The 20,614-nt window shown below is 47.8% G+C and overlaps 8 protein-coding genes across 8 annotated transcripts; 6 read left to right on the forward strand and 2 right to left on the reverse strand.

Moving 5' to 3' along the window:
- Positions 1 to 1,439: 1,439 nt before the first annotated feature.
- PEX2_035370 (uncharacterized protein) lies at positions 1,440 to 2,703 on the reverse strand (the record flags this gene model as incomplete). Its single annotated transcript, XM_016740812.1, has 3 exons — positions 1,440 to 1,644; positions 1,706 to 2,225; positions 2,328 to 2,703. 3 exons carry the CDS (start codon positions 2,701 to 2,703, stop codon positions 1,440 to 1,442), a joined length of 1,101 nt encoding a protein of 366 aa, XP_016601425.1.
- Positions 2,704 to 3,500: 797 nt separating this feature from the next.
- lap1 (putative aminopeptidase) lies at positions 3,501 to 4,711 on the forward strand (the record flags this gene model as incomplete). The annotated part of the gene is made up of 2 exons (XM_016740813.1): positions 3,501 to 3,677; positions 3,731 to 4,711. 2 exons carry the CDS (start codon positions 3,501 to 3,503, stop codon positions 4,709 to 4,711), a joined length of 1,158 nt encoding a protein of 385 aa, XP_016601426.1.
- A 497-nt stretch (positions 4,712 to 5,208) lies between these two features.
- Positions 5,209 to 6,023, forward strand: PEX2_035390 (uncharacterized protein; the record flags this gene model as incomplete). Its single annotated transcript, XM_016740814.1, has 4 exons — positions 5,209 to 5,258; positions 5,489 to 5,714; positions 5,783 to 5,857; positions 5,919 to 6,023. The coding sequence occupies 4 exons, from the start codon at positions 5,209 to 5,211 to the stop codon at positions 6,021 to 6,023; spliced, it is 456 nt and encodes a 151-aa protein (XP_016601427.1).
- A 594-nt stretch (positions 6,024 to 6,617) lies between these two features.
- Positions 6,618 to 7,679, forward strand: PEX2_035400 (inositol monophosphatase family protein; the record flags this gene model as incomplete). Its single annotated transcript, XM_016740815.1, has 1 exon — positions 6,618 to 7,679. The coding sequence occupies one exon, from the start codon at positions 6,618 to 6,620 to the stop codon at positions 7,677 to 7,679; it is 1,062 nt and encodes a 353-aa protein (XP_016601428.1).
- Positions 7,680 to 8,662: 983 nt separating this feature from the next.
- Positions 8,663 to 9,850, forward strand: PEX2_035410 (DUF1774 domain-containing protein; the record flags this gene model as incomplete). The annotated part of the gene is made up of 4 exons (XM_016740816.1): positions 8,663 to 8,886; positions 8,969 to 9,408; positions 9,476 to 9,671; positions 9,733 to 9,850. 4 exons carry the CDS (start codon positions 8,663 to 8,665, stop codon positions 9,848 to 9,850), a joined length of 978 nt encoding a protein of 325 aa, XP_016601429.1.
- Positions 9,851 to 10,459: 609 nt separating this feature from the next.
- Positions 10,460 to 14,148, forward strand: chsB (chitin synthase class II; the record flags this gene model as incomplete). Its single annotated transcript, XM_016740817.1, has 4 exons — positions 10,460 to 10,680; positions 11,047 to 12,943; positions 12,994 to 13,160; positions 13,215 to 14,148. 4 exons carry the CDS (start codon positions 10,460 to 10,462, stop codon positions 14,146 to 14,148), a joined length of 3,219 nt encoding a protein of 1,072 aa, XP_016601430.1.
- A 620-nt stretch (positions 14,149 to 14,768) lies between these two features.
- PEX2_035430 (uncharacterized protein) lies at positions 14,769 to 15,704 on the reverse strand (the record flags this gene model as incomplete). Its single annotated transcript, XM_016740818.1, has 2 exons — positions 14,769 to 15,292; positions 15,398 to 15,704. The coding sequence occupies 2 exons, from the start codon at positions 15,702 to 15,704 to the stop codon at positions 14,769 to 14,771; spliced, it is 831 nt and encodes a 276-aa protein (XP_016601431.1).
- Positions 15,705 to 17,648: 1,944 nt separating this feature from the next.
- On the forward strand, positions 17,649 to 20,189 carry PEX2_035440 (Major facilitator superfamily domain, general substrate transporter; the record flags this gene model as incomplete). Its single annotated transcript, XM_016740819.1, has 5 exons — positions 17,649 to 17,818; positions 17,874 to 18,745; positions 18,796 to 19,023; positions 19,262 to 19,339; positions 19,546 to 20,189. The coding sequence occupies 5 exons, from the start codon at positions 17,649 to 17,651 to the stop codon at positions 20,187 to 20,189; spliced, it is 1,992 nt and encodes a 663-aa protein (XP_016601432.1).
- Positions 20,190 to 20,614: the final 425 nt, after the last annotated feature.

Below are 20,614 nucleotides of genomic sequence, written 5' to 3' on the forward strand. Positions count from 1 at the left end.
ATCAGGGATAATACAAGTGAAAGCGAGAAAGAGAATCATATGATCGAGAACGAAAAAAAAGGCAAAGGGCAGGGGTAGGGGATTTCCTGTTTGAGAAGGCAAAATATATAGAAAAAATATATAGGGGGGATTGGGGAGAATGCGAAAGGGAAAAAAAGCAAATAGAAAAAGGAGATCAAACCCCAGAATCCAGAAATCAAGTCAGAGAGAATGTAAAAAACTGGACTGTCACAATGTGGGAAGTATTTAGAACATTTGGAGGGGAAAATGGAGAATGCTCATATCTCGTCATATTTGGGTACCCGACTCTTTGTTCTACTATCAAAAAGGTTGATTGAGAGCCACACAGTTGCACCTAATTATCGCTCGTAACACAAATAGAAAGAAAAAGAAACCCCTCCCAAAAAAAAAGAAAGAAACCGAAAACCAGCCACACATCCTGGGCTATGGACAAATCTACCTATAAGGAGTGGAAGAACTCCTCTCTAGCGTACTATGTGCTGTGTGATGGGCCCCTGCGTTTCATCTTCATTCGTGGCTCTGCCCTTCCTTTTGCTTTTTGTTTCCCAACGTGCGAACCAGTCAGATTGCGGGGGCCTGCATCAAATAGGTCTGGACACGAGATTCCCTGTACTCCGGATAGATACTTGGATATTAGGGCTCGGGCCCTCTAAGGTCTAAGCACTTGGGAATTCTTGTGCATTATACAACATCATACAACATATGGAATAGACAATTTCTTTGGAAAAGGCATTTAAACATACATATATGTACAACTTTGAGCATACCTTGTACGTCATGAGAACATTGGAAACCGTGGGCCCCACGGTCCGTTCCGATTGTGTGGTGGAGACAGTAATAACCGATTCCGATTGTTTGTACGGAGTACGTAAGATTATATATAACCCTAGACTACTTGGTATACAATATCATGCCATGTTCAACAAGAACACCTGTTCCTGAACAGTTCGCCCCGGACAAAGAGTTAATACCAGCATTCCTTTGATCGTACGATCTATCTAAATCTTCTTAAGGGTCATGTCTTGGGCCCTGGCATGACGACATAAGATCGGCTGAGTTTCAACGCACAGACTTTGACCTACATCGTGAGAACCAAGGGGGTTCTATGATCACACTCGAAATTTTCACTCCGATCTGATCGAATACAAACATGATGAACTCATAGTCCCCACTAACCATACCCGCATCGAAGATTGATCAACACTGCTCCAATGCTACGAAAGAATATCCCTTGGCCTAAATTGCGACCGAGAAAATATGTCCAATAAAATCTATATATGGCCACCCGTAGCGGGAAGAACGCGTCCGGGTTCATGCCGAAATTACGATACCCATGAACGTTACCCTGGATGGAAATCAAAACATATGTCCAATCTGGAAGACAGAAGAGAGAGGGAGAGAAACAAGAATGGAGCAATCTATACTTGTGCATAGAGAGGCCGAGGAAGCTCCTCGCCGGGCTTGATCAAGGCCTCTGAATGGCAAGCCGGGTGAGAAACAAGCCCGGCATGGCTTCCCGGAACTGGGGGTCGGAATCCCACATAGGCTTCTCGTCGGTCTTCTACTGTGACGGACCAAGTGTGCAATCCATAGTAGGACGCAATTGAGTGCACCAACCAACGACTGAGAAGTGTCAGCGGACGAAACAATTTCGCTATGGTGGGAGAAAAGGCTTAAAACATACCCGAATCCAGCGGCACGATCATCAGCCAGCGTCTCAAGTACCATCTTCTCGCCATCCCGCTCACTGTGAGAGCTGATCTCCTCTCGGAGCAGGCGGAGTCTCTCCTTTCGCTCGGGAGAGTCGTGCATCTGCCCATTACGACCGACAAAGACGATCTCATCTTCCGAGTCGTCACTAGCCGAGTTATCGGGAGCGTCCTGCAACCCCTCTTTCTCAAGCAGAAGCTCCCTCTCATTCCACTTCTGGATAAACGTACGAACCTCATCTTCCAGATCTCGGAGCATGCCATGCGCAGCACGCGCATGTTTCAGCTTTGACCTCAGTTCCTTCGGAATGTGATGCTTCTCATTAGCTCTCTCGGCAGCTTTCGCAGCCGACTGGTGATCCGCCACATGGGAATAGTGAACGTCCCACAGGGGCGCAAGATAATAAGGCATTGGGTCATGCCGAGGATAGGTAGGCTGGACATCCCAGTCCTTTGAAGACGGCGGTTCCGCCCAGGGGTTGTGCAACAGACGATCTTGGTGTCTGGTTAGCATTTGCCTACCAAACCTGCGCCAAAGCCACAAAAAAAGGTACAGGCGGCATTCACTGCGACCTGTCTAGTGCATATACAACGTACCGTTCTCCCAGCGCTGTCTCCGACGGCTGCCATCTTTGCCTTTGAGCAGAGCCTCCCGGGTCTTGAGACCATCCCGGCGTAGAGGCTCCCGACGTCGGAAGCTGACTGTCGGGGGGCGGGATTCAACCTTCACTCGTCGGGGTGGGATCGCTTCATCGTCGAGAGGGATCGACAGCGAAACGGTGGCTCCACGCAGACCCGAGCGCGTCGGGGTCGGTGTAGACGGCGTGCTCGCTGCGGGGGCTGAGTCCGTCAGGGACAAGTCCTGCAGGGAGGCTGCTGCATGTTGCTCTGTCCATGCGGAGATGGCTAGGGCTTGTTGCGGCGACAGGTGCCCTTGCGAACCTTCGGGGCGCAAGCGTGGATGAATAGCCATAATGTTTGCAATGCGGTCTAATAGAGGCAACGGTTCAAGGGAGAAAGAGGGATAAGGATAGGATAAGAATGGGCAAGATAAGAGACCTGGGAGAGATGATAGGCAAGGTTGTCTGCACGGGACAACTCGCCGGACGCTGATTGGTGAGGAGTGGGTACCTGGTAGCCCTAGCCCTGATTTCCTATTTTGGAATTGGGAATTGGGAATTGGGAATTGAGAAACTGCCAGGGCTAGAAGGTGGAGCGAATATCGAGGCTGTATACACTAGCTCAAGGCTGTATAGGTATAGTACTATGGTATACTCCGTTGATAGGCAGTCAATCCTTATATTAATCTTCAGACCGTACAACATATAGCCCTTATCTCCGCAAGGCTGTGAGTCATGGCGCAGTCATAGTGGAGTTCCTTTTCATCACTCCATTCTCCACCTTTAATCCCCAGACTGGCCCATAGTCATCCCTATTTATGCCTTTCGTCGTTTGGGTGGTGCCTTGAGGGGATTTGAGTTATCTTGAACAAGATTTTACAAGCCCGTACTCCGTGGGTATAAATCGGAGTCCGTATGCAGAGATTTTCACGCTAAATAGCCGGATATACCGGAAGTCCGTTCTAAGAATAATATGATCCAATATGATACAGAGCCTCGGTATTTTAGCGCGCGGGGTCCAAAAATGGCTTGGCACAGGGCGCGTGCCCAATACCTTGCACTTCTCAGAGCTTTTAAAAGAAACCTTCGACCCTCTCTGCCTAGGTAGACCCTTCTTCTGCTTATTCTTCTTTTATCTTTATTTTTCATCATGAAGTTCCTTACTCTTGCGCTGAGCGCAACGGCAACTGCCATGGTCATGGTCAACCCAGAGCAACAACCTCTAGCGCCTTCAATTGTTCAAAACCCTCAGTCCAAGTCTCTAATCGAGCTGGCCCCATACCAGACTCGATGGGTAACTGAAGAGGAAAAATGGTCGCTCAAGCTGGTAAGCTAAGTTTTGACTCAAATTCAATTACACAGTTACTAACGCCTAACCAGGACGGAGTGAACTTCATCGATGTCACCAATGAATACCAATCAGGCTCCTACGGAACCCTTCACACCACACGGGTCGTCCACTACCCAGGGACGATGGAGCACTCACACGAGATTCTGCCATTGAGCGAAACCCTCGACAAGAGTAATATGAGAAGCAACCTGGAACACTTCACATCCTTCCACACTCGCTACTACAAGTCGCAAACGGGAATCCAGTCAGCAACCTGGCTATTTGACCAAGTGACTGCCGCAGTGCACGAGTCTGGCGCCAGCGACCACGGCGCAACCGTCAAGCGTTTCGACCATCCCTGGGGTCAGTTCAGTATTATCGCCCGCATTCCCGGTCAGACGGATAACACCGTCGTCCTCGGTTCCCACCAGGACAGCATCAACCTGTTCTTGCCTTCGATCCTGGCTGCTCCGGGCGCAGACGATGACGGCAGTGGAACAGTTACTATCCTCGAAGCTCTTCGCGCCCTGCTGCGGTCGGAGACAATCGCTCACGGAAAGGCCCGCAACACCATCGAGTTCCACTGGTACTCTGCCGAGGAAGGTGGTTTGCTCGGATCGCAGGCTGTCTATGCCAATTACAAGAAGAACCAGCGGAACGTCAAGGCCATGCTCCAGCAGGACATGACTGGATATGTTCAGGGTACCCTTGATGCCGGCGAGAAGGAGTCTGTGGGTGTTATTATTGACTACGTTGATCCGGGCCTTACTGCGTTCATTAAGGAGGTTATCACTACCTACTGCGATGTGCCTTACGTCGAGACGAAGTGTGGCTATGCATGCTCTGACCATGCTTCTGCTAGTCGGTACGGATACCCCTCGGCATTTGTCATCGAGTCTCAGTTTGAGAACTCTGATAAGAGGATTCACACTACCGAGGACAAAATTGAGTATTTGAGCTTCGATCACATGCTGCAGCATGCGAAGATGAGCTTGGCTTTTGCTTACGAGCTAGCGTTTGCTCCCTTCTGATCTTGTCTCATTGGTTTACATAATGGTTCGGCGTTTTGTGATATACCTCCGAGCTGGGTTCCCTCGTTAAGAGTACATTGAGGTTTAACCTGATGCTGTTTTTATTTTTTCGGTCTTGAGGGCTTATACCCTACGTACCCTCAATTGAATGATTATAATTTGTTGGACTCCGTATTCTGGTAATCTAGTATCGTTCTTTCTACTTTTAGTAACTCAAGCACAAGATGGTCAGAGCAGCTCATACTAAATTCTAACCTAAGCACTCAGGCTCTATCATCAAGGGTATGTGGATCGTATATTGTAGTCGAAATACAGGGTACCCACCCGGATTAGTACAGCCGCGGAGGAATCTTAGCTTCTCTTCCTTTTTCCTTAGTTTATTTTTTTCTATTCCCTTAACCTTACTCTCCGCACAAAGTGGCAACTAGCACGCTATTCCTCATCAACTGCGATGGCGGATCACGGCTCTTCATCCGACATTTCTCCACCTCCGGGCGATGCACCCGATGCACCCGAGTGTTCCCCTCATGGGGGCAGATCAACACGGGTATTTTCCCCTCATCAGGATAAAGCATGCAGGACTGTCGCCATACCCGGGAGTGTGTCCGAGTTGTACCTTAGTACGATAAGAGTGTATATTAGAAGATATCTCGTTCCTGAATATGTCCCAATTATACCTGTTCCAAAAAGTATACCAATAGTGAGTTACTCCTACTAAACTTTAGAACAAGTCATTTGGAGTCACTAATACTGGGATTTACCATTGAAAGTGTCTAGCAACATCGTTCCCCTTACCGTAATTAAAGGCGCCGGCCACGAGTTCATCCCCCTCCCTGAGGGCGAGAACGCAGTCACTGCCGACTTCCACTCTATCCGCACCAAGACTGAATCCCCTGCATACTTCACTTCGGGATTCTATAAGATTGAGGCGGGACCTGAAAGACCCGCGAGCTACACTTTTGAGGAGACGAAGTATGTCCTCAGTGGTCAGATCGATATTCTGGTATGTTCCCTATTATATATATCTGCTTTCTCAAGTTTGTTTGGGCTAATAATTACGGTTTCAAATAGGACGAGGCTACCGGGGTTACCCACCACTTAGTTCCGGGAGATTTTGCTTTTTTCCATGTTGGATCTAAGGTTAAGGTTTGTCAGGACTCTCTCACGAGATAGTAGCTGGAGTGGCTCTAATTTCTCCCCGGTCTAGTTCTCGACTAAGTCACAAGGGCTTGCCTTCTACGCCGTTACTCGACCCGTTCGAAACCCTCACCCTAATCTTAAAGGTCGGGAGGAAGATAAGGCTAGGTTGTAAAGAGTTGGTCTAGACAAAAGCTCTCAAGGATTCAACAAATTTTGGGTATAGATGGTGATACTTGTGATCTCGATTATTGATCATGTTTCCTTGTCATATATCACAGAGAGATAGTAGGAATGCTGTTCAGACATATCTTCACCCACTTTTCCTACGAAATATTTTTGGACCATACGGAGTACAAAATTATCTGAATCCTTTGCTTGTGGCCTATGCCAGAACACAATCTATTAACCAAATATACCAATGGCATGAATATGTATTATCTCCTGAACGGAGGCACATGCAGTAGAGTCGAAGTGGGTATCGTGGGATTGGTAGGAAAGTAAAATGATAAGTGAGCTCTATCCATACAATTTTGTGCCTCGTAGACCCACCTGGACAAGTATAGGGCTAGATCCAGATATGACGTAGGGGGACTCACCGGTGTTTCGCCGCACGTGATGCCCCTCTATCCTGTCCAAAAAAATAAACTCACCGTTTTCATACTTGTCGCTTCCAATTGTCACTTCTACATCCGGTCAAGCAAATAATCCTCCTCAGAATCAATCGCCCCAGACCTCTCCACATAAACCATCCCTCAAACCGCCCACCATGACCACGTCAACCCCCTATGCCAAAGAGCTCCGGCTCGCCAGCCTAGCCGTACAACGAGCAGCCATACTGACAAAAGAGCTGCTCTCTGCTGTCGACAAAGGTGCCCTTGACAAAAGCGACTCCTCGCCTGTAACAATCGCCGACTTCGCCGCCCAAGCCTCAATAATTGCAGCCATCCATAACGTCTTCCCAGACGACGACATTGTCGGCGAAGAAGACGCCACAGCCCTCCGCTCAAACCCAGACCTCCTCGCAAGAACCTGGGACCTAGCAACCAGCATCCACCTCAATGACCCAGAAAGCGAAGCTCTTCTCCACACCCCACGTACCACCTCCGAACTCCTCGATCTAATCGACCTTGGCGCAAAAGGCGCCTGCACCCCCACCAGCAGGACCTGGACTCTAGATCCCGTAGATGGAACAGCAACCTTTATCCGCGGTGAGCAGTACGCAGTCTGCCTTTCGCTAGTCGAAAACGGCATCCAGAAGATCGGCGTCCTCGGCTGCCCCAACCTCCTGGAGTCAGGACCTGTCGCCGAACAGCGTGTCGACCGCCACGGTCTCGGTCAGATGATCTCCGCCGTTGCCGGGCAGGGCGCTACCATCAGGCCTATGGGTCCAGGAGCTTTGCTGCCCGCGCGCCCGCTTGAAAATGTCCCACAGGTTGGGGCTTCCGGCGTGCGGTTTATTGATACGCGTGCGGCGAAGACGCAGGATCTTGAGGCTCATGCCCGAGTAGCGGCTGATCTTGGCTGTCCATGGCCGAATCCGGTGGATTTGTGGTCGGCGCAGATGCGTTATGTTGCTATTGCCGTGCAGGGAGGGTGTAATGCTTTCGTCAAGGTGCCGCTGAGTGCGGACTATCGCTCGAAGATCTGGGATCATGCGGGTGGCATGCTTATTGTGCAGGAATTGGGTTGTGTTGTTACGGATCTTGAGGGGAAACCTGTTGATTGTTCGCTGGGTCGTACTTTGGCTGGGTGTCATGGTATGGTTGTTGGGCCGGCTTCGGTTCATGGGAAGATTTTGGAGGCTGTCAAGGAGGCGCGGGGGTTGTGATCTTATTTTCTCCCTTCTTTTATATATGTTGTGGTTGTCTTTTGCATATTGATTTTGATACCCTAGATAATCATATCATTGGCATGGTTTTTATTGACACCATTACTATGTATATTGTGTGTATAATGTAGACTTTTATTTCTACCGGCATGAGCCGTGAGCACTGGCCCTTTTCCCCACATTACCCAAATTCTCCAAGTGGAAAATCCTGGCAGTCATGGATATTCCTGCATTTAGTCACAAAGGTGTACTTCGCGCCTTGCGTGTTTCATACTACATAGTAGTACAAATTGCCAAGGTTGTTTTTAGGCTCAAATTGTCTTCCGGCGCCAAGCTAGGCTCAATTGCGGGTCTCACTTTCCTTGATTTCCGTCTTCCAAGGTCCTACGCTCAGCGTAATAACTCGATTTTGAGTTCTTGGTTTGCCTACTGCTACCTTGTGCATTTTCATACTCATATATTTCAGGTTGATCTTTGTATTGAATGGGACTGTGCACGATGATCTCCGCTTGGCAGAAGTGGCGCCATGTTATAGTTCGTTCTCACAGGAATAGACTGGAATGGCGCTCAGTCCCTGTTTCACAAGAAAGTCCCTGTTTCACAAGAAACACAAGGATTTTTATTAGCGAAATTGAAAGATGTGAGTAAAAATTGACAAGAACTAATCATGATTTCTTTACTTTCTTCACTTTTAGAGAGAGTCAAGTACATATGTAGTTCGAAGTAACCCTAAATGATATGGCGATAAGATAAAAAAGCGTTGATGTCATCACCACAAGTGTTCCATAATTTGACCTCCGCATCATTTCCATTTCCCGGTTCTTCCTGAGATGGTCTGATTTTATTGGATAGTGGTCTGATGACCTTATGCGGGGATTTCATTCTTAATACTTAGTTATAAGACTCCCCTCTTCGAAACTTTTGGTTCCTTTTTTTTTAGAAAAATTATACTCAGCTTCATCAGCTTGGGTAAGATATCCATCATGGCATCATTTAACCCGTTCGCTAGACGCGAAACTCATAGCGCCAACTCGCTGAATACCTACCGGGTCCTTGTACCCCTCACCTGGGCTCTGGTCGTGGTGGTCGGCATCTACCACTCCCTGCACTCGCCCGATGACACGAAGAAGGGCAAGAAGCTCTGGAAGCAAGCTAATAAGCATAATACTCCATTTAGTCAGAACACTACAGTGACTGGCGCTTTCTGGTTAGTTAACCTAAATAACACACCCATGCCTACATTGGAGATGAGTGTACTTTGGATTATCCACAAACTAACCCCCATACAGGATTGTTCTTCTCCTCTCCCAGCTCAGCTATGTCTGGCACCTCTTTTCCAAGAACGATGTCCTCGTCACGGCAGCTGCAAACGTGGCCACCCACTTCATCCTGAACAACCTCTTCCTCACTGCTTGGATCCTTCTCTGGACCCGCAACCACTTCTGGGGTGCAGAGATTATCCTCATCGCTCACTTAGTCAACCAGACAGTCACCTATTGGCGCCACCGCGGCCTGCCAGCATTCGTGCACCTGCCCGCCGTCGCTGGCCCATATGCTTGGACACTGACTGCGCTGTTCTGGAATGGCGCGGTCGCTGTCCACAGCCACAACCTGCCTGGCCGTATCGTTGCTAATATCTTTATCTGGGTTATTCTCGCGATTGGACTGTTTGATATCGTTCTCCGGGAGGATTATATCCTTGGGTACTGTTTGAGTTGGTTGACGCTGTGTAAGTTCGATTTTTTTTCTAAAAAATTCCTTTTTCTCCAGTGCTTTGCTGATATATATCACTCCAGCACTCGCACTCAGACAAGTCGCTATCAAGATCATTGCCCTGCAGTGGATCTTTGCCTTTACCGTCTTTGCCGTGTTCTTGGTCGTCTCTCTTTACATCTCCACGACGAAGTACACTGGCCGCGACAGCCTCTTCCGTCGCGTTGCTCACCCCGAGTCAGTGGACCGGGAGAGAGAGCCACTGCTCAACGAGGGGGTGTAAGCGTGTCGTCATGCTAGCATTAAGGACCCACTGCTATGATAAGCCTAACTTAACTAGTCGGTCGTTGGGGCATACTTTGAGGATTGGACTGGGCGAAGGCCCGAGAAGGAGAGACAATGAGAATGAAAGTATGGAGATTGGAGAGATCTGCAATGCCGGTTTTGTTTTGGCATAATTATGCACTCTTTTGTGATATCTGGAATAAGTAGTTCAAGTGGCGCACTAATTTGAAAATGTATCGACCCACTTGGGACTGGGGATGGTCGTATGTATTGACACGATGTTGAATAATTTGACGATTTGATATTGACGAAAGGAATAAAATGGAACCTCAACCAAATTCATGTATTTCTTTATTTTAATAATCGTTTAATTATTGTTTCCATGACTTCCCCCCCCCCCCCCCCCCCCCCCCCCCCCCCCCCCCCCCCCCCCCCCCCCCCNCAAGTTCATCGTTGCCCTGACAACCACCTGCACCTCCACCTTGTTGATGCAAAGCGACGGATACGAACGGGCTGGACTTGTTTGCCTAGTCGACCATTTTTACTCTTGTATTGTCTCATCTTTCTCCTGTTCATCTTCCTTGTGTGTCAAGCTTTAACATTGATATTGTACTGACATTCCTCCATTCTTCAAACCTCAACTATTGACAGTTCCGCGCCCGCTCTGTCTAATATTCGAGCGACGGGGATTGATTGTCGTCGTTGTCTCATCGATACCCACCTCAAGTACCATACTATGAGGCAGTGAGCTCAGAAAGCGACACTACATTCCACGGCTTATCATGAATCGCCATCCGCCATCCAATTACGGCGACGCGCCGCCAGCATACCTCAACCACGACACGGTTTCATATCTGTCCGATCCCGAGTCTCCGACTAATGCCTCGCGTCTCAATGGAGGAACAATGCGCTTGTTGCCAAGTGGTGATGGCGCCGATGACTTAGCTAGTAGCTATAGGGCTCCTTCGCTTTCCCATTATGATCCTGATTATGATCACACTCCGTATGTACTTCCCAGCTGCCTCTGATAATACCCCTCCGCGGTTTCACATTCCAGTGGTCTCCCTCGCGACAGAACCACGTGCATCCCAAAGTCCAACTCCTTCATTGACGTGTTGGAGAGGCTGGGAGAAACCTTGTGCCGTGGGCAATTGCCCGCGAATGGGCATTGTTACTGGGCTCGAGCCAACTCCTTCCTGCTGTTTGGTCGATCATCATACCCTTACACATTGTACAATTAGTACTCCAGTACATTGTTTATTGTTTCATCCTCCACTCCACCTCCACATTGGCCCTCTTCCTCTTAGCTTCAAGGCAAAATGGAACGTCGTCCAAGACCAAGGTCTAACATCAGGTCGCGCAATTCTAGGACCGGACAAGATCAACGCTATGACAATTATTACCAGGTGCCCAGCGCCTCTTCGCCTTCACGTCCACCATCCAGCTTGGCCAGCGGACCCAGTATCCCGCTTCCCACAGCAAGCCTTGCAGACACTTCCGTTTACCCATCGATTCCCCCGCGCACAGGATCTCCAATTCGCCCATGGAGCCCATCACACATCCGACCACCGTCTGTGTCAAGTGTTGGATATGAACGCGCCGATCTGAACGGCAGCCCGCGGCCCGGCACACCTAGCTCGAGATATGGAGGTAGCCCTCGTCGACCATTGCCTCCCGCGCCTCTGTTCTCCGGACCAAAATCAACAGTAGATACGAGCATCGATATTGGTGATGCCCACGGCGAAGATCCATTTGGTGGGGATGGCCGCACATTTCACCACACCTCGCGCGGCAGCGTCCGATCATTCATGAGCGAATCGACAATGTTGGGAGACGAGAAAGATGCCATGTCAAAAGTCGACCTTGATGATGAAGATGACGACGAATCGCATGTTCTGGATCCCAACCTCCACTATGGCCCGGCACCGGACAAACAGGGCCGTCGTGGTGTTCGATCCAAGCAGGTCGCCAAAAAGGAAGTTCAGCTGGTTAACGGTGAACTTATTTTGGAGTGCAAAATTCCCACAATTCTTCACAGCTTCCTGCCTCGCCGTGACGAGCGCGAGTTCACCCACATGCGATATACCGCTGTCACATCCGATCCGGACGATTACGGTGAGCGGGGATATAAGCTTCGCCAGCAGATTGGGACCACGACTCGCGAGACAGAGCTGTTTATTTGTATTACCATGTACAACGAAGACGAGATTGGTTTCACCCGTACCATGCACGGTGTTATGCGGAACATCAGTCACTTCTGCTCGCGAACTAAGTCGCGTACTTGGGGCCGTGATGGATGGAAAAAGATCGTTGTTTGCATTGTCGCTGATGGACGTAAGAAGGTCCACCCGCGTACGCTCAATGCATTGGCCGCCCTGGGTGTTTACCAGGAGGGTATTGCGAAGAATATTGTCAACCAAAAGGAAGTTCAGGCACACGTGTACGAGTACACCACGCAGGTCTCGCTTGACGATGATCTCAAGTTCAAGGGTGCCGAGAAGGGAATTGTCCCGTGTCAGGTTATCTTCTGTTTGAAGGAACACAACAAGAAGAAGTTGAACTCCCACCGATGGTTCTTCAATGCTTTCGGTCGCGCCCTTCAGCCCAACATTTGTATTTTGCTCGATGTTGGAACTAGACCAGAGCCAATGGCGCTCTACCACTTGTGGAAGGCATTCGATCAAGACTCCAATGTTGCCGGCGCTGCTGGTGAGATCAAGGCTGCTAAGGGTAAGAACATGCTAGGTCTGCTGAACCCTCTGGTTGCAAGTCAGAACTTCGAATATAAAATGTCCAACATTCTCGACAAGCCTCTGGAATCGGTCTTCGGTTACATTACTGTTTTGCCCGGTGCGCTCAGTGCTTATCGATTCTTTGCCTTGCAAAACGACGCAGATGGCCATGGCCCCCTCAACCAATACTTTAAGGGTGAAACACTCCACGGTCAAGATGCGGATGTCTTCACTGCCAACATGTACCTTGCCGAAGATCGTATCCTTTGCTGGGAGTTGGTTGCCAAGCGGGAAGAGAGATGGGTGTTGAAGTTTGTCAAGAACGCTGTTGGAGAGACTGATGTGCCGGACACGGTTCCTGAGTTCATCTCCCAGCGCCGAAGATGGCTGAACGGTGCTTTCTTCGCGGCTGTCTACTCGATCTTCAACGCCAAGCAGATCTGGAAGACGGATCATACTCTTGCCCGAAAGATCTTGCTTCACGTCGAGTTCTTTTATCAATTCCTTAATCTACTGTTTACTTACTTCGGTCTTGTAAGTTCTGTTCTCTCTTTTCTCTGGAGGTGTCCACTAACTTTCTACAGGCCAATTTCTACCTCGCTTTCTACTTCATTGCTGGCTCTTTGACTGATGAGAAGCTTGATCCGTTCGGTCACAATATGGGCAAATACATCTTCATTGTTTTGCGTTATGCTTGTATTCTGGTTATGTGCCTGCAATTCATTATCTCGTTGGGTAATCGACCGCAAGGGTGAGTCCACATTACTTCATCACACATTACAACTTGACTAACATTTTTTTTTAGTGCCAAAAATCTCTATCTCTCTGGTATTATCATTTACGCCATCATCATGTTCTACACGGTCTTCTGCGCCCTCTACTTGGTGGTCAAAGAGTTACTTGCACGTGCTGGCATCGGAAGCAGTAATATGGATGTAGGAGACGGCCTAATGTTGAACATCGTGATTTCCATGTTGTCAACCGTCGGCCTCTACTTCTACACCTCATTCCTTTACCTGGATCCGTGGCACATGTTTACGTCTTCGATCCAATACTTCCTGCTCATGCCCAGCTACATCTGCATCCTCCAAGTCTACGCCTTCTGCAATACCCACGACGTAACCTGGGGAACCAAAGGTGACAACGTGATCAACACCGATCTGGGAGCAGCAAAAACCATCAACGGCTCTACCGTCGTCATCGAAATGCCCTCCGAACAACTTGACATTGACTCCGGCTACGACGCTGCCCTCCGCAACCTTCGCGATCGCCTCGAGGTCCCAGAGCCCCCGCCATCAGACTCCCAGTTGCAGGAGGACTACTACCGCGCCGTCCGTACTTACATGGTCTCCATCTGGATGGTCGCGAACGTCATCCTCGGCATGGTTGTGTCCGAAATCTACGGTATTGATTCAGGTGGTACAAACATCTACCTCGCTATCATCTTGTGGTCTGTCGCTGTCCTCGCCGCTATTCGTGCTATTGGCTCTACTACCTATGCCATCTTGAACGTCGTTCAAATGATCGTTGAAGGAAAGACGAAGTTCGATGCCGGTAATATGGCAAACTTTGCCCCCAGCTCTTTCGGTGGTTCTAGTGCGGGTGCTACCTCTGAGTCCGGGGCAGCCTCCGCTCGTCCTGTGCGCTATGGCGGCGGTGCGTCCTTGAAAGATAAATTTGCCGAGGCTCGCTGGAGTGCTGGTAGGGCGGTTGGAAAAGCTATGTTCTGGCGCAAGTAGATGATTGAGATGACTTCCTTTTGCGTTTTTTTTTTCTGATTTGTTTGGGGCTCTCTTTTTATTTGGGATTCTTGGCTTTCCTGGGTCTCGTGGAGTTCCTCTGATTTACGCGTTCTTTTGAGATATCAGGTGTTGAATCTTCTTTTTTCTTTTATGATGGAAATATTGTCACGATAGTGTTCTTGTTTTTTGCTTTTTATGCTCGTTGCTCTCACTTTACAGAGACCTGGACATGTGTATTGATGGATGTACTTATGTGCCCTCTTTTGGGGGTGGGAATTAATGTATTGGTTGATGATTCAAAAAATGACTGGACTCCATTGAATATTACATGATCTTTTCAAGCTTTTTATCCATCTTAGACTTGTTCTACATCAACTTGAGCGCAACATGCAATTCTTCCACCAGGCATCGCTAAAATTGAACACATGTTCACAAGGTTCGTATATTACGTCAATATCCCAATGAAAATTCCACACAAATCCCGCCATGAAATCCCATCTCCTCACATATACAATCTCATTTCTCATTAAGCCGATTCCCCTCAACCTCATGAATACGTGTATCCCGCGGCCCCAACTCCGCTGGAAACATCATCTTCTCCCTCTCCGGATAAACGATTAGACTAAATGCTGCGCCGAACTCGTAGAAGCAATCTCATCAATCATCGCCTCCTTCTGTCGCAAATTCTTCTTGTAAATTCGACGCTGCACGAGCATTGTCACAATAGCGATCAGAAGACATCCGCCCAATCCAGCGCCAAGTCCAGCGCTGATAACTGTTGTTTTTGAGGCCGGGCATGTGGCGCTGACACTTGAGCCGGAAGTGCATGTTTTATCTTCGGTGTTGGTGTTGTTATTAGTTTCAGAATCAGTGGTGCTGGCGTTCGTTGACGAAGGCGATGGTGATGATGATGAGGCTTTTGTCGATGACGAGGAGGAGAGTACGGAGGATGAGAGAGAGGAGTCGGACGAGCCTGATGAAGAGGATACCTCCGATGTGAGTGATGTCACGGAGACATTGATCATCTGGCCCATATCTAGGCGCACGGCGTTGTCGCAGCAATTTGTGCCGTTTACGCTGCAGCACCAGAAGCCGCGGCCTTGGGCAGGACAGGGGATTACATATAGGGTTGCATCGGAGGCTATTTGGATAATTTGTTAGAGTTGCTTGGTGAAGATGTGTTGATCGTTATGTTGTTGAGAGGTATATGTATCATTGAGCGAGAAGAAAGATAATATCAACTTACCCGTATGACAAAGTTCGGGACACTGTCCGCTCTTCCAGGTCTTGTCAGTGCAAGCGCCTTGTCGCAGCAGGCCTCGAAAATTTGGATCTTGGATATAGCATACTCCGCCAGAGAGGCAGATGTCATTAGGAGTTGTGTTGCTTTTTTCCAGTGAGCAGCAAGGGCTGTTGTCTTGGTCTGGGAAGCAGGGCTGGAAGCTTGAATCTGCCTCTTTGCCGTTTGTGAGATAGCATTGGCGGGATTGAACTATAGTCAGAAATACAGCTTGCAAAATGAGGATGTGAAGGATTGCTCTGAGGCGAATCATTTCTTCCTTGTTCTTAATTGACGGAGTGAGAAAGCGGGTAGGAGAACAGGCGAGGGAGGGTCGGAGAGGGGAAAGGAGATATTGATTTGATTTTAGACAGGGTCCGTTAGCGTAAAATCCAGAACTTGTTACTACTGAGGCTCACGGGATAAGTAATAATAGCTTTAACTTCTATTGGGTTCATAGATTTGAAGCGGTTAGTTGATCGTTCGGATTGGTCGGGAGCCCGCAGATCACTATGCCCTAGGTCCAACTCACTAAGCGCCGGGGTTTTACAGGTTTATTTTTGGCGCCTCAAATAAATTAAATGAGCTAAAAGGCAATGAAACTAAATATTTTTAGATGTCTTTTTATGTGTATATGAAGGCGGTAAAAAAAAGCATACTTTGCGCAAGAGACTTTTCTATGTATAACCAGGGACTATGACCTGAGTGCCTTGGGCAGGATATTGGAGGGGGTTTTGAAAATAAATTTTCATCATATAGGGGATGGAGACAAACTGAAGGGCAGAGAAAAGATAGACCCTAGCATCTGTAGCTTGATATGTCAGGAAGACCTCTAAGCTTAGATATTATATGTAACAATGAGCTATTCACATGATGCACAGCACCTGTTTGCCCAAATTAATCGTTTGCGGATATCCTTTGTTTTCCAGGCCTCCTCTAAGTATATATAGCCAGCTTTCTTTCGTAGGAACGCCCTCTTCTGTTCCTTTCCGCAGCACATGTCACTCATTATATAGCATGTGATATCCTATCTACGGGTTAAACTTTACTATTATTAAGTTGTTTATAGAAGACAAGCAGTTAGTTCTTTCCCCATCTATATCCTTCAAACTTCCAACGCTGGAATTTGCTATACAGACCTATGGCTGGCCTGGGTATTTGCTCACTTGACCAATATCGACTTCCCCACAAATATCTTGTCATATTTTCTATACAATATGCTTTACGAGATTGCTAGTACCCTAATCTAGTCCACAAATTTGCTGCGCCTGCTATCCAGGAGACCGCCAGAGGGAAAGGTGACACTTGGTCCGGGGTAAGTAAAGGCCTGGATCACAGAATCGACCTCCGGAATGAAGTTGTTTGTTGGGTCTGCTGCCATTGCAGGGAAAACTTACTGGGAACTTAACGCGAATATTGCTGTGAACAATGCTCTTTCTGGAAATTTTCAAGATGTAGAAATTGAATGCCAAAAGCAAAACTTTGAGTACTAGTCCATGATTTGAGATTTTGGGTTTCTATGAGGCACATGGGTGGAATTTGATATGATAGGCGACGCTTCCTTTAGTTCTATGCAGGGACTTTGGGTTTCCTGAAAGGTTATAGGATCTATTATTGATTGGATGTTTCGAAATCATTCAATTGATGGATTCGATTCTTCGGAAACGGTTCCGCTGTCTATGATGTTATTCCTAGCTGAGTGCTTGTTTTTATTGGGTCTAGACTGTATTGAATATTCTGAAATATTCAAGGTCTACACCAATCAAGATGTTCTTTAAACATAATCCTAGCGAACGACGATATGATTTGATCAATGCTCATCACATTATAAAACATCGGATGATAGATTCTAGCCGAGGTAAATTATCGCACCTTTCCGCTACTATCTCGCCCAATTTCACTTGAATGGCGCAACTCAATCTTGATAAGCGTGATATTTCCATACTGACAAACACAAATTAGTAGCCTGTGTATTACAAATCTGGTCTAGGATCGACTCCAAATAATGATGCTTCAAAATGTATGATAGGCTGTTACCCCGAAGACACTCACCCCGCATCACCGGTAAACACGGCAGCGTTGCATACCTGGGCATGATACAGGGCTAATATATATTGACTGACTAATACATTTGAGGGGTCTTGCTTTTTTGTTGATTCCTTTGAATCCTGGATGCAGCCTTGATAATATTTCTCGAGCATAGTCGAGGCTGTTAAACATGTTCTCAGAAAAAGGCAAGACGGCGCCCAGTGATCTAGAGGCCACAGATCTAGCACATATCACAGAAGATGAAGAGTCATCCGAAATACCCTCCACCTTTGCTGTAAAAAGCAAGGTGCATGGCTGTCTACAAGTTCTGGGTGCTTTCTTTATATTCTTCAATGTCTGGTTTGTCAATTACCTTCCGAGTTACAATTGAATATCAAAACTAACATCCCTCCAGGGGTCTAAACCTCGCATTTGGAACATTTCAAAGCTTTTATGCACTCACCTACATCCCATCATCGACTTCATCCGACATCGCCTGGATTGGAACAATCCAATCCTGGCTTCTAATCGTCGGTGGTCTACTATCCGGCCCACTCTTCGACCTCGGCTACAACCAGACTATGATTATAGTTGGAAGTATTCTAGGTGTAATTGGCATGATGATGCTCAGTCTTGCACATGAGTACTACGCCATATTCCTAAGCCAGGGAGTCTGCGTGGGCCTCGGATTCGGACTTCTTTATGTTCCCGCTATTGCATTGGTCAGTCGCTCTTTTACAACAAGAAGGGCCGTTGCATTAGGTGTTTCAAGCAGTGGTGCGCCTGTCGGGGGCATTATCTACACTACCATGTTCAACCAGCTTATACCAAAGGTGGGATTCCCCTGGACCGTTCGTCTTGTGGCATTTGTGATGCTGGCGCTGTTCATCGCGGCTGCTATTATGCTTTTGTGGCCAGAGAGACATTCAGTGAGGGTTAAATCTACCCAGCGCAGGAGCTTAATTGATTTGCGCGCTTTTAAGGATTTGCCTTTTTGGAGCTTTGCTATTGGGAACTTTTTCCTTTACCTTGGTTATATCACGCCTTTCTATTACATTCCAACTTATGCGGAGACGAAACTGGGTACATCGAGCTCAATGGCATCTAATGTCTTGATGATTTCCCAGGCTTCTTCAGTTGTTGGCCGTGTTGTCTTAACTTTATTTGCTCATTACTATGGGTCGATGGTTGCTTGGATCGTTTGCGGAGTACTCTCGGGTGTTCTGTGTATTTGCTGGATTAGTGCAGATACTCTGGTAAGGTTTATTCTTTTTGCAGCCTTCTACGGTAAGTGACGTTCCTTGCTCACCGGTGCTCTATTTTGACCCAAATCACAGGTGGTATTTCCGGGGCTTTAATTCCTCTCCCGCCCAGCGTTTTCACTCACGTCTGTCCCGACCCCAAGAGTCTTGGGACTTGGCTTGGAATGGCGCAGAGCTTGAGTAGCTTTGCAACTCTTGTGGGGCCACCAATAGCCGGTGCGCTCGCTTCCATTGGCGCCGACGGCAGTGCCGATTTGAACTACCTAGGCATTCAATTATTTAGTGGGACAGTCATGTGTTTTGGTGCGTTTCAGCTGATATTTCTATGGTATTTACTATACAAAAAGAGGGGCAAAACTGGTTTGTTCTAAAGGTAAGGGAAAAGAGCTGTTGGTAGTCTACATCAATGTAATTAATTGGCTACGAATCTTCCCCGAAGATCTTGCGAAATTGACCCCATTATTGAGCCAATATGTACTTTCGTTTGCTCACATCATTCTTAAATAAGCCCTGCTATCTTCTGAGAACTTGAATCATATAGTTCGGAGAACCAACCTATCACATCCACACGAAACCCTCATGTCACGGGATCTCGGGATTCGCTACAAATCACACTGGCGTGAGTCACACATAGTTATTGGCTGATAACATCGAGAGAATTAATAAAAACAGAATAATACCATATATATTGTACGCTCGCTTCCCTCTCAATTTCTAAACCCCAGTAACTCAAATAATAAATCTCAAACATGGCATCACTACGCCCAAAGGGCCCACTGGTGCCCTTCACTCCGGCTCTACTGCCAACGAGTCAAACAATCCCAGGGCGAACAATTCTCCTCGAGAAACTGTCCCCAAAGCACGCCGATGACCTCTTCACTCTAACTGGTGGACTCGAACCACTCAGAGAGGCTCTCTGGGATTACATGTTTGACGGCCCGTACTCAGATGCCGAAACCTTCAAAACCAGCATCGCATCGAAATCCACTTCAACAGATCCATTCTTCTACGCAATTATCGACAAGCGCAACTCCCTTTCCACCTTTGGAAAAGCAATTGGCTTCCTCTCTCTGATGCGCATAACTCCCGACCACCTGGGCATCGAAATCGGGAATGTGATGTACTCAGCTGCGCTCCAGCGCACGACTGGCGCGACAGAGGCGATCTATCTCCTCGCCCAGCATGCTTTTCATGAACTTGGATATAGGAGATTGGAGTGGAAATGCCATTCGCTGAATGAGCCTTCGCGGCGTGCGGCATTGCGCTTGGGATTCTCGTTTGAAGGGATCTTTCGACAGCACATGATTATTAAGGGAAGGAATAGGGATACGGCTTGGTATTCTATTTTGAAGGATGAGTGGGATACTTCTCTGAAGGGTAGCATGGAGAAATGGCTGAATGCCGAGAATTTCGGGGAGGATGGTGGTCAGGTTAGGTCACTGCAGGATTTGAGAGCTGAATCGGGTTGAGATGTTGGGATTGGAAAGTGATCGTCCGTATTTGGATGGTTGCAGTTAACCCCGCTTGCCTATAAAAATGCTGTACATAGAAAAAGAAAAGGAGTCATGTCTACTGATCCCAAAGAAGTCCTCTATCTTCATAGGAAATCGGCAATGGTGCTATTGAAGATCTCCGACAAGGGTGACTCTACGACTCCACCACCCCCACCATTCACCAGAGCTCGAGGATCGAGGGGGTTAGAGTAAAATGACTCGAGCAGAGCTGTATTCTAGCGAATATAAGAGTAAAAATGAGGAGATCAAGCAGAAAACCCAGAGAGAGAATGTCAAATGACTACGTGATGGATCTAGGTGTGACAAGGCCTACATAAAAATGAAATTCGAGATCCGAGATGGACATGACCGATGTTCTCCGAGATCTCCAAGAGATGTCA

This window comes from Penicillium expansum, assembly GCF_000769745.1.
Source record: "Penicillium expansum strain MD-8 chromosome Unknown contig106, whole genome shotgun sequence".
In the NCBI taxonomy this organism is placed as follows: Eukaryota; Fungi; Ascomycota; class Eurotiomycetes; order Eurotiales; family Aspergillaceae; genus Penicillium; species Penicillium expansum.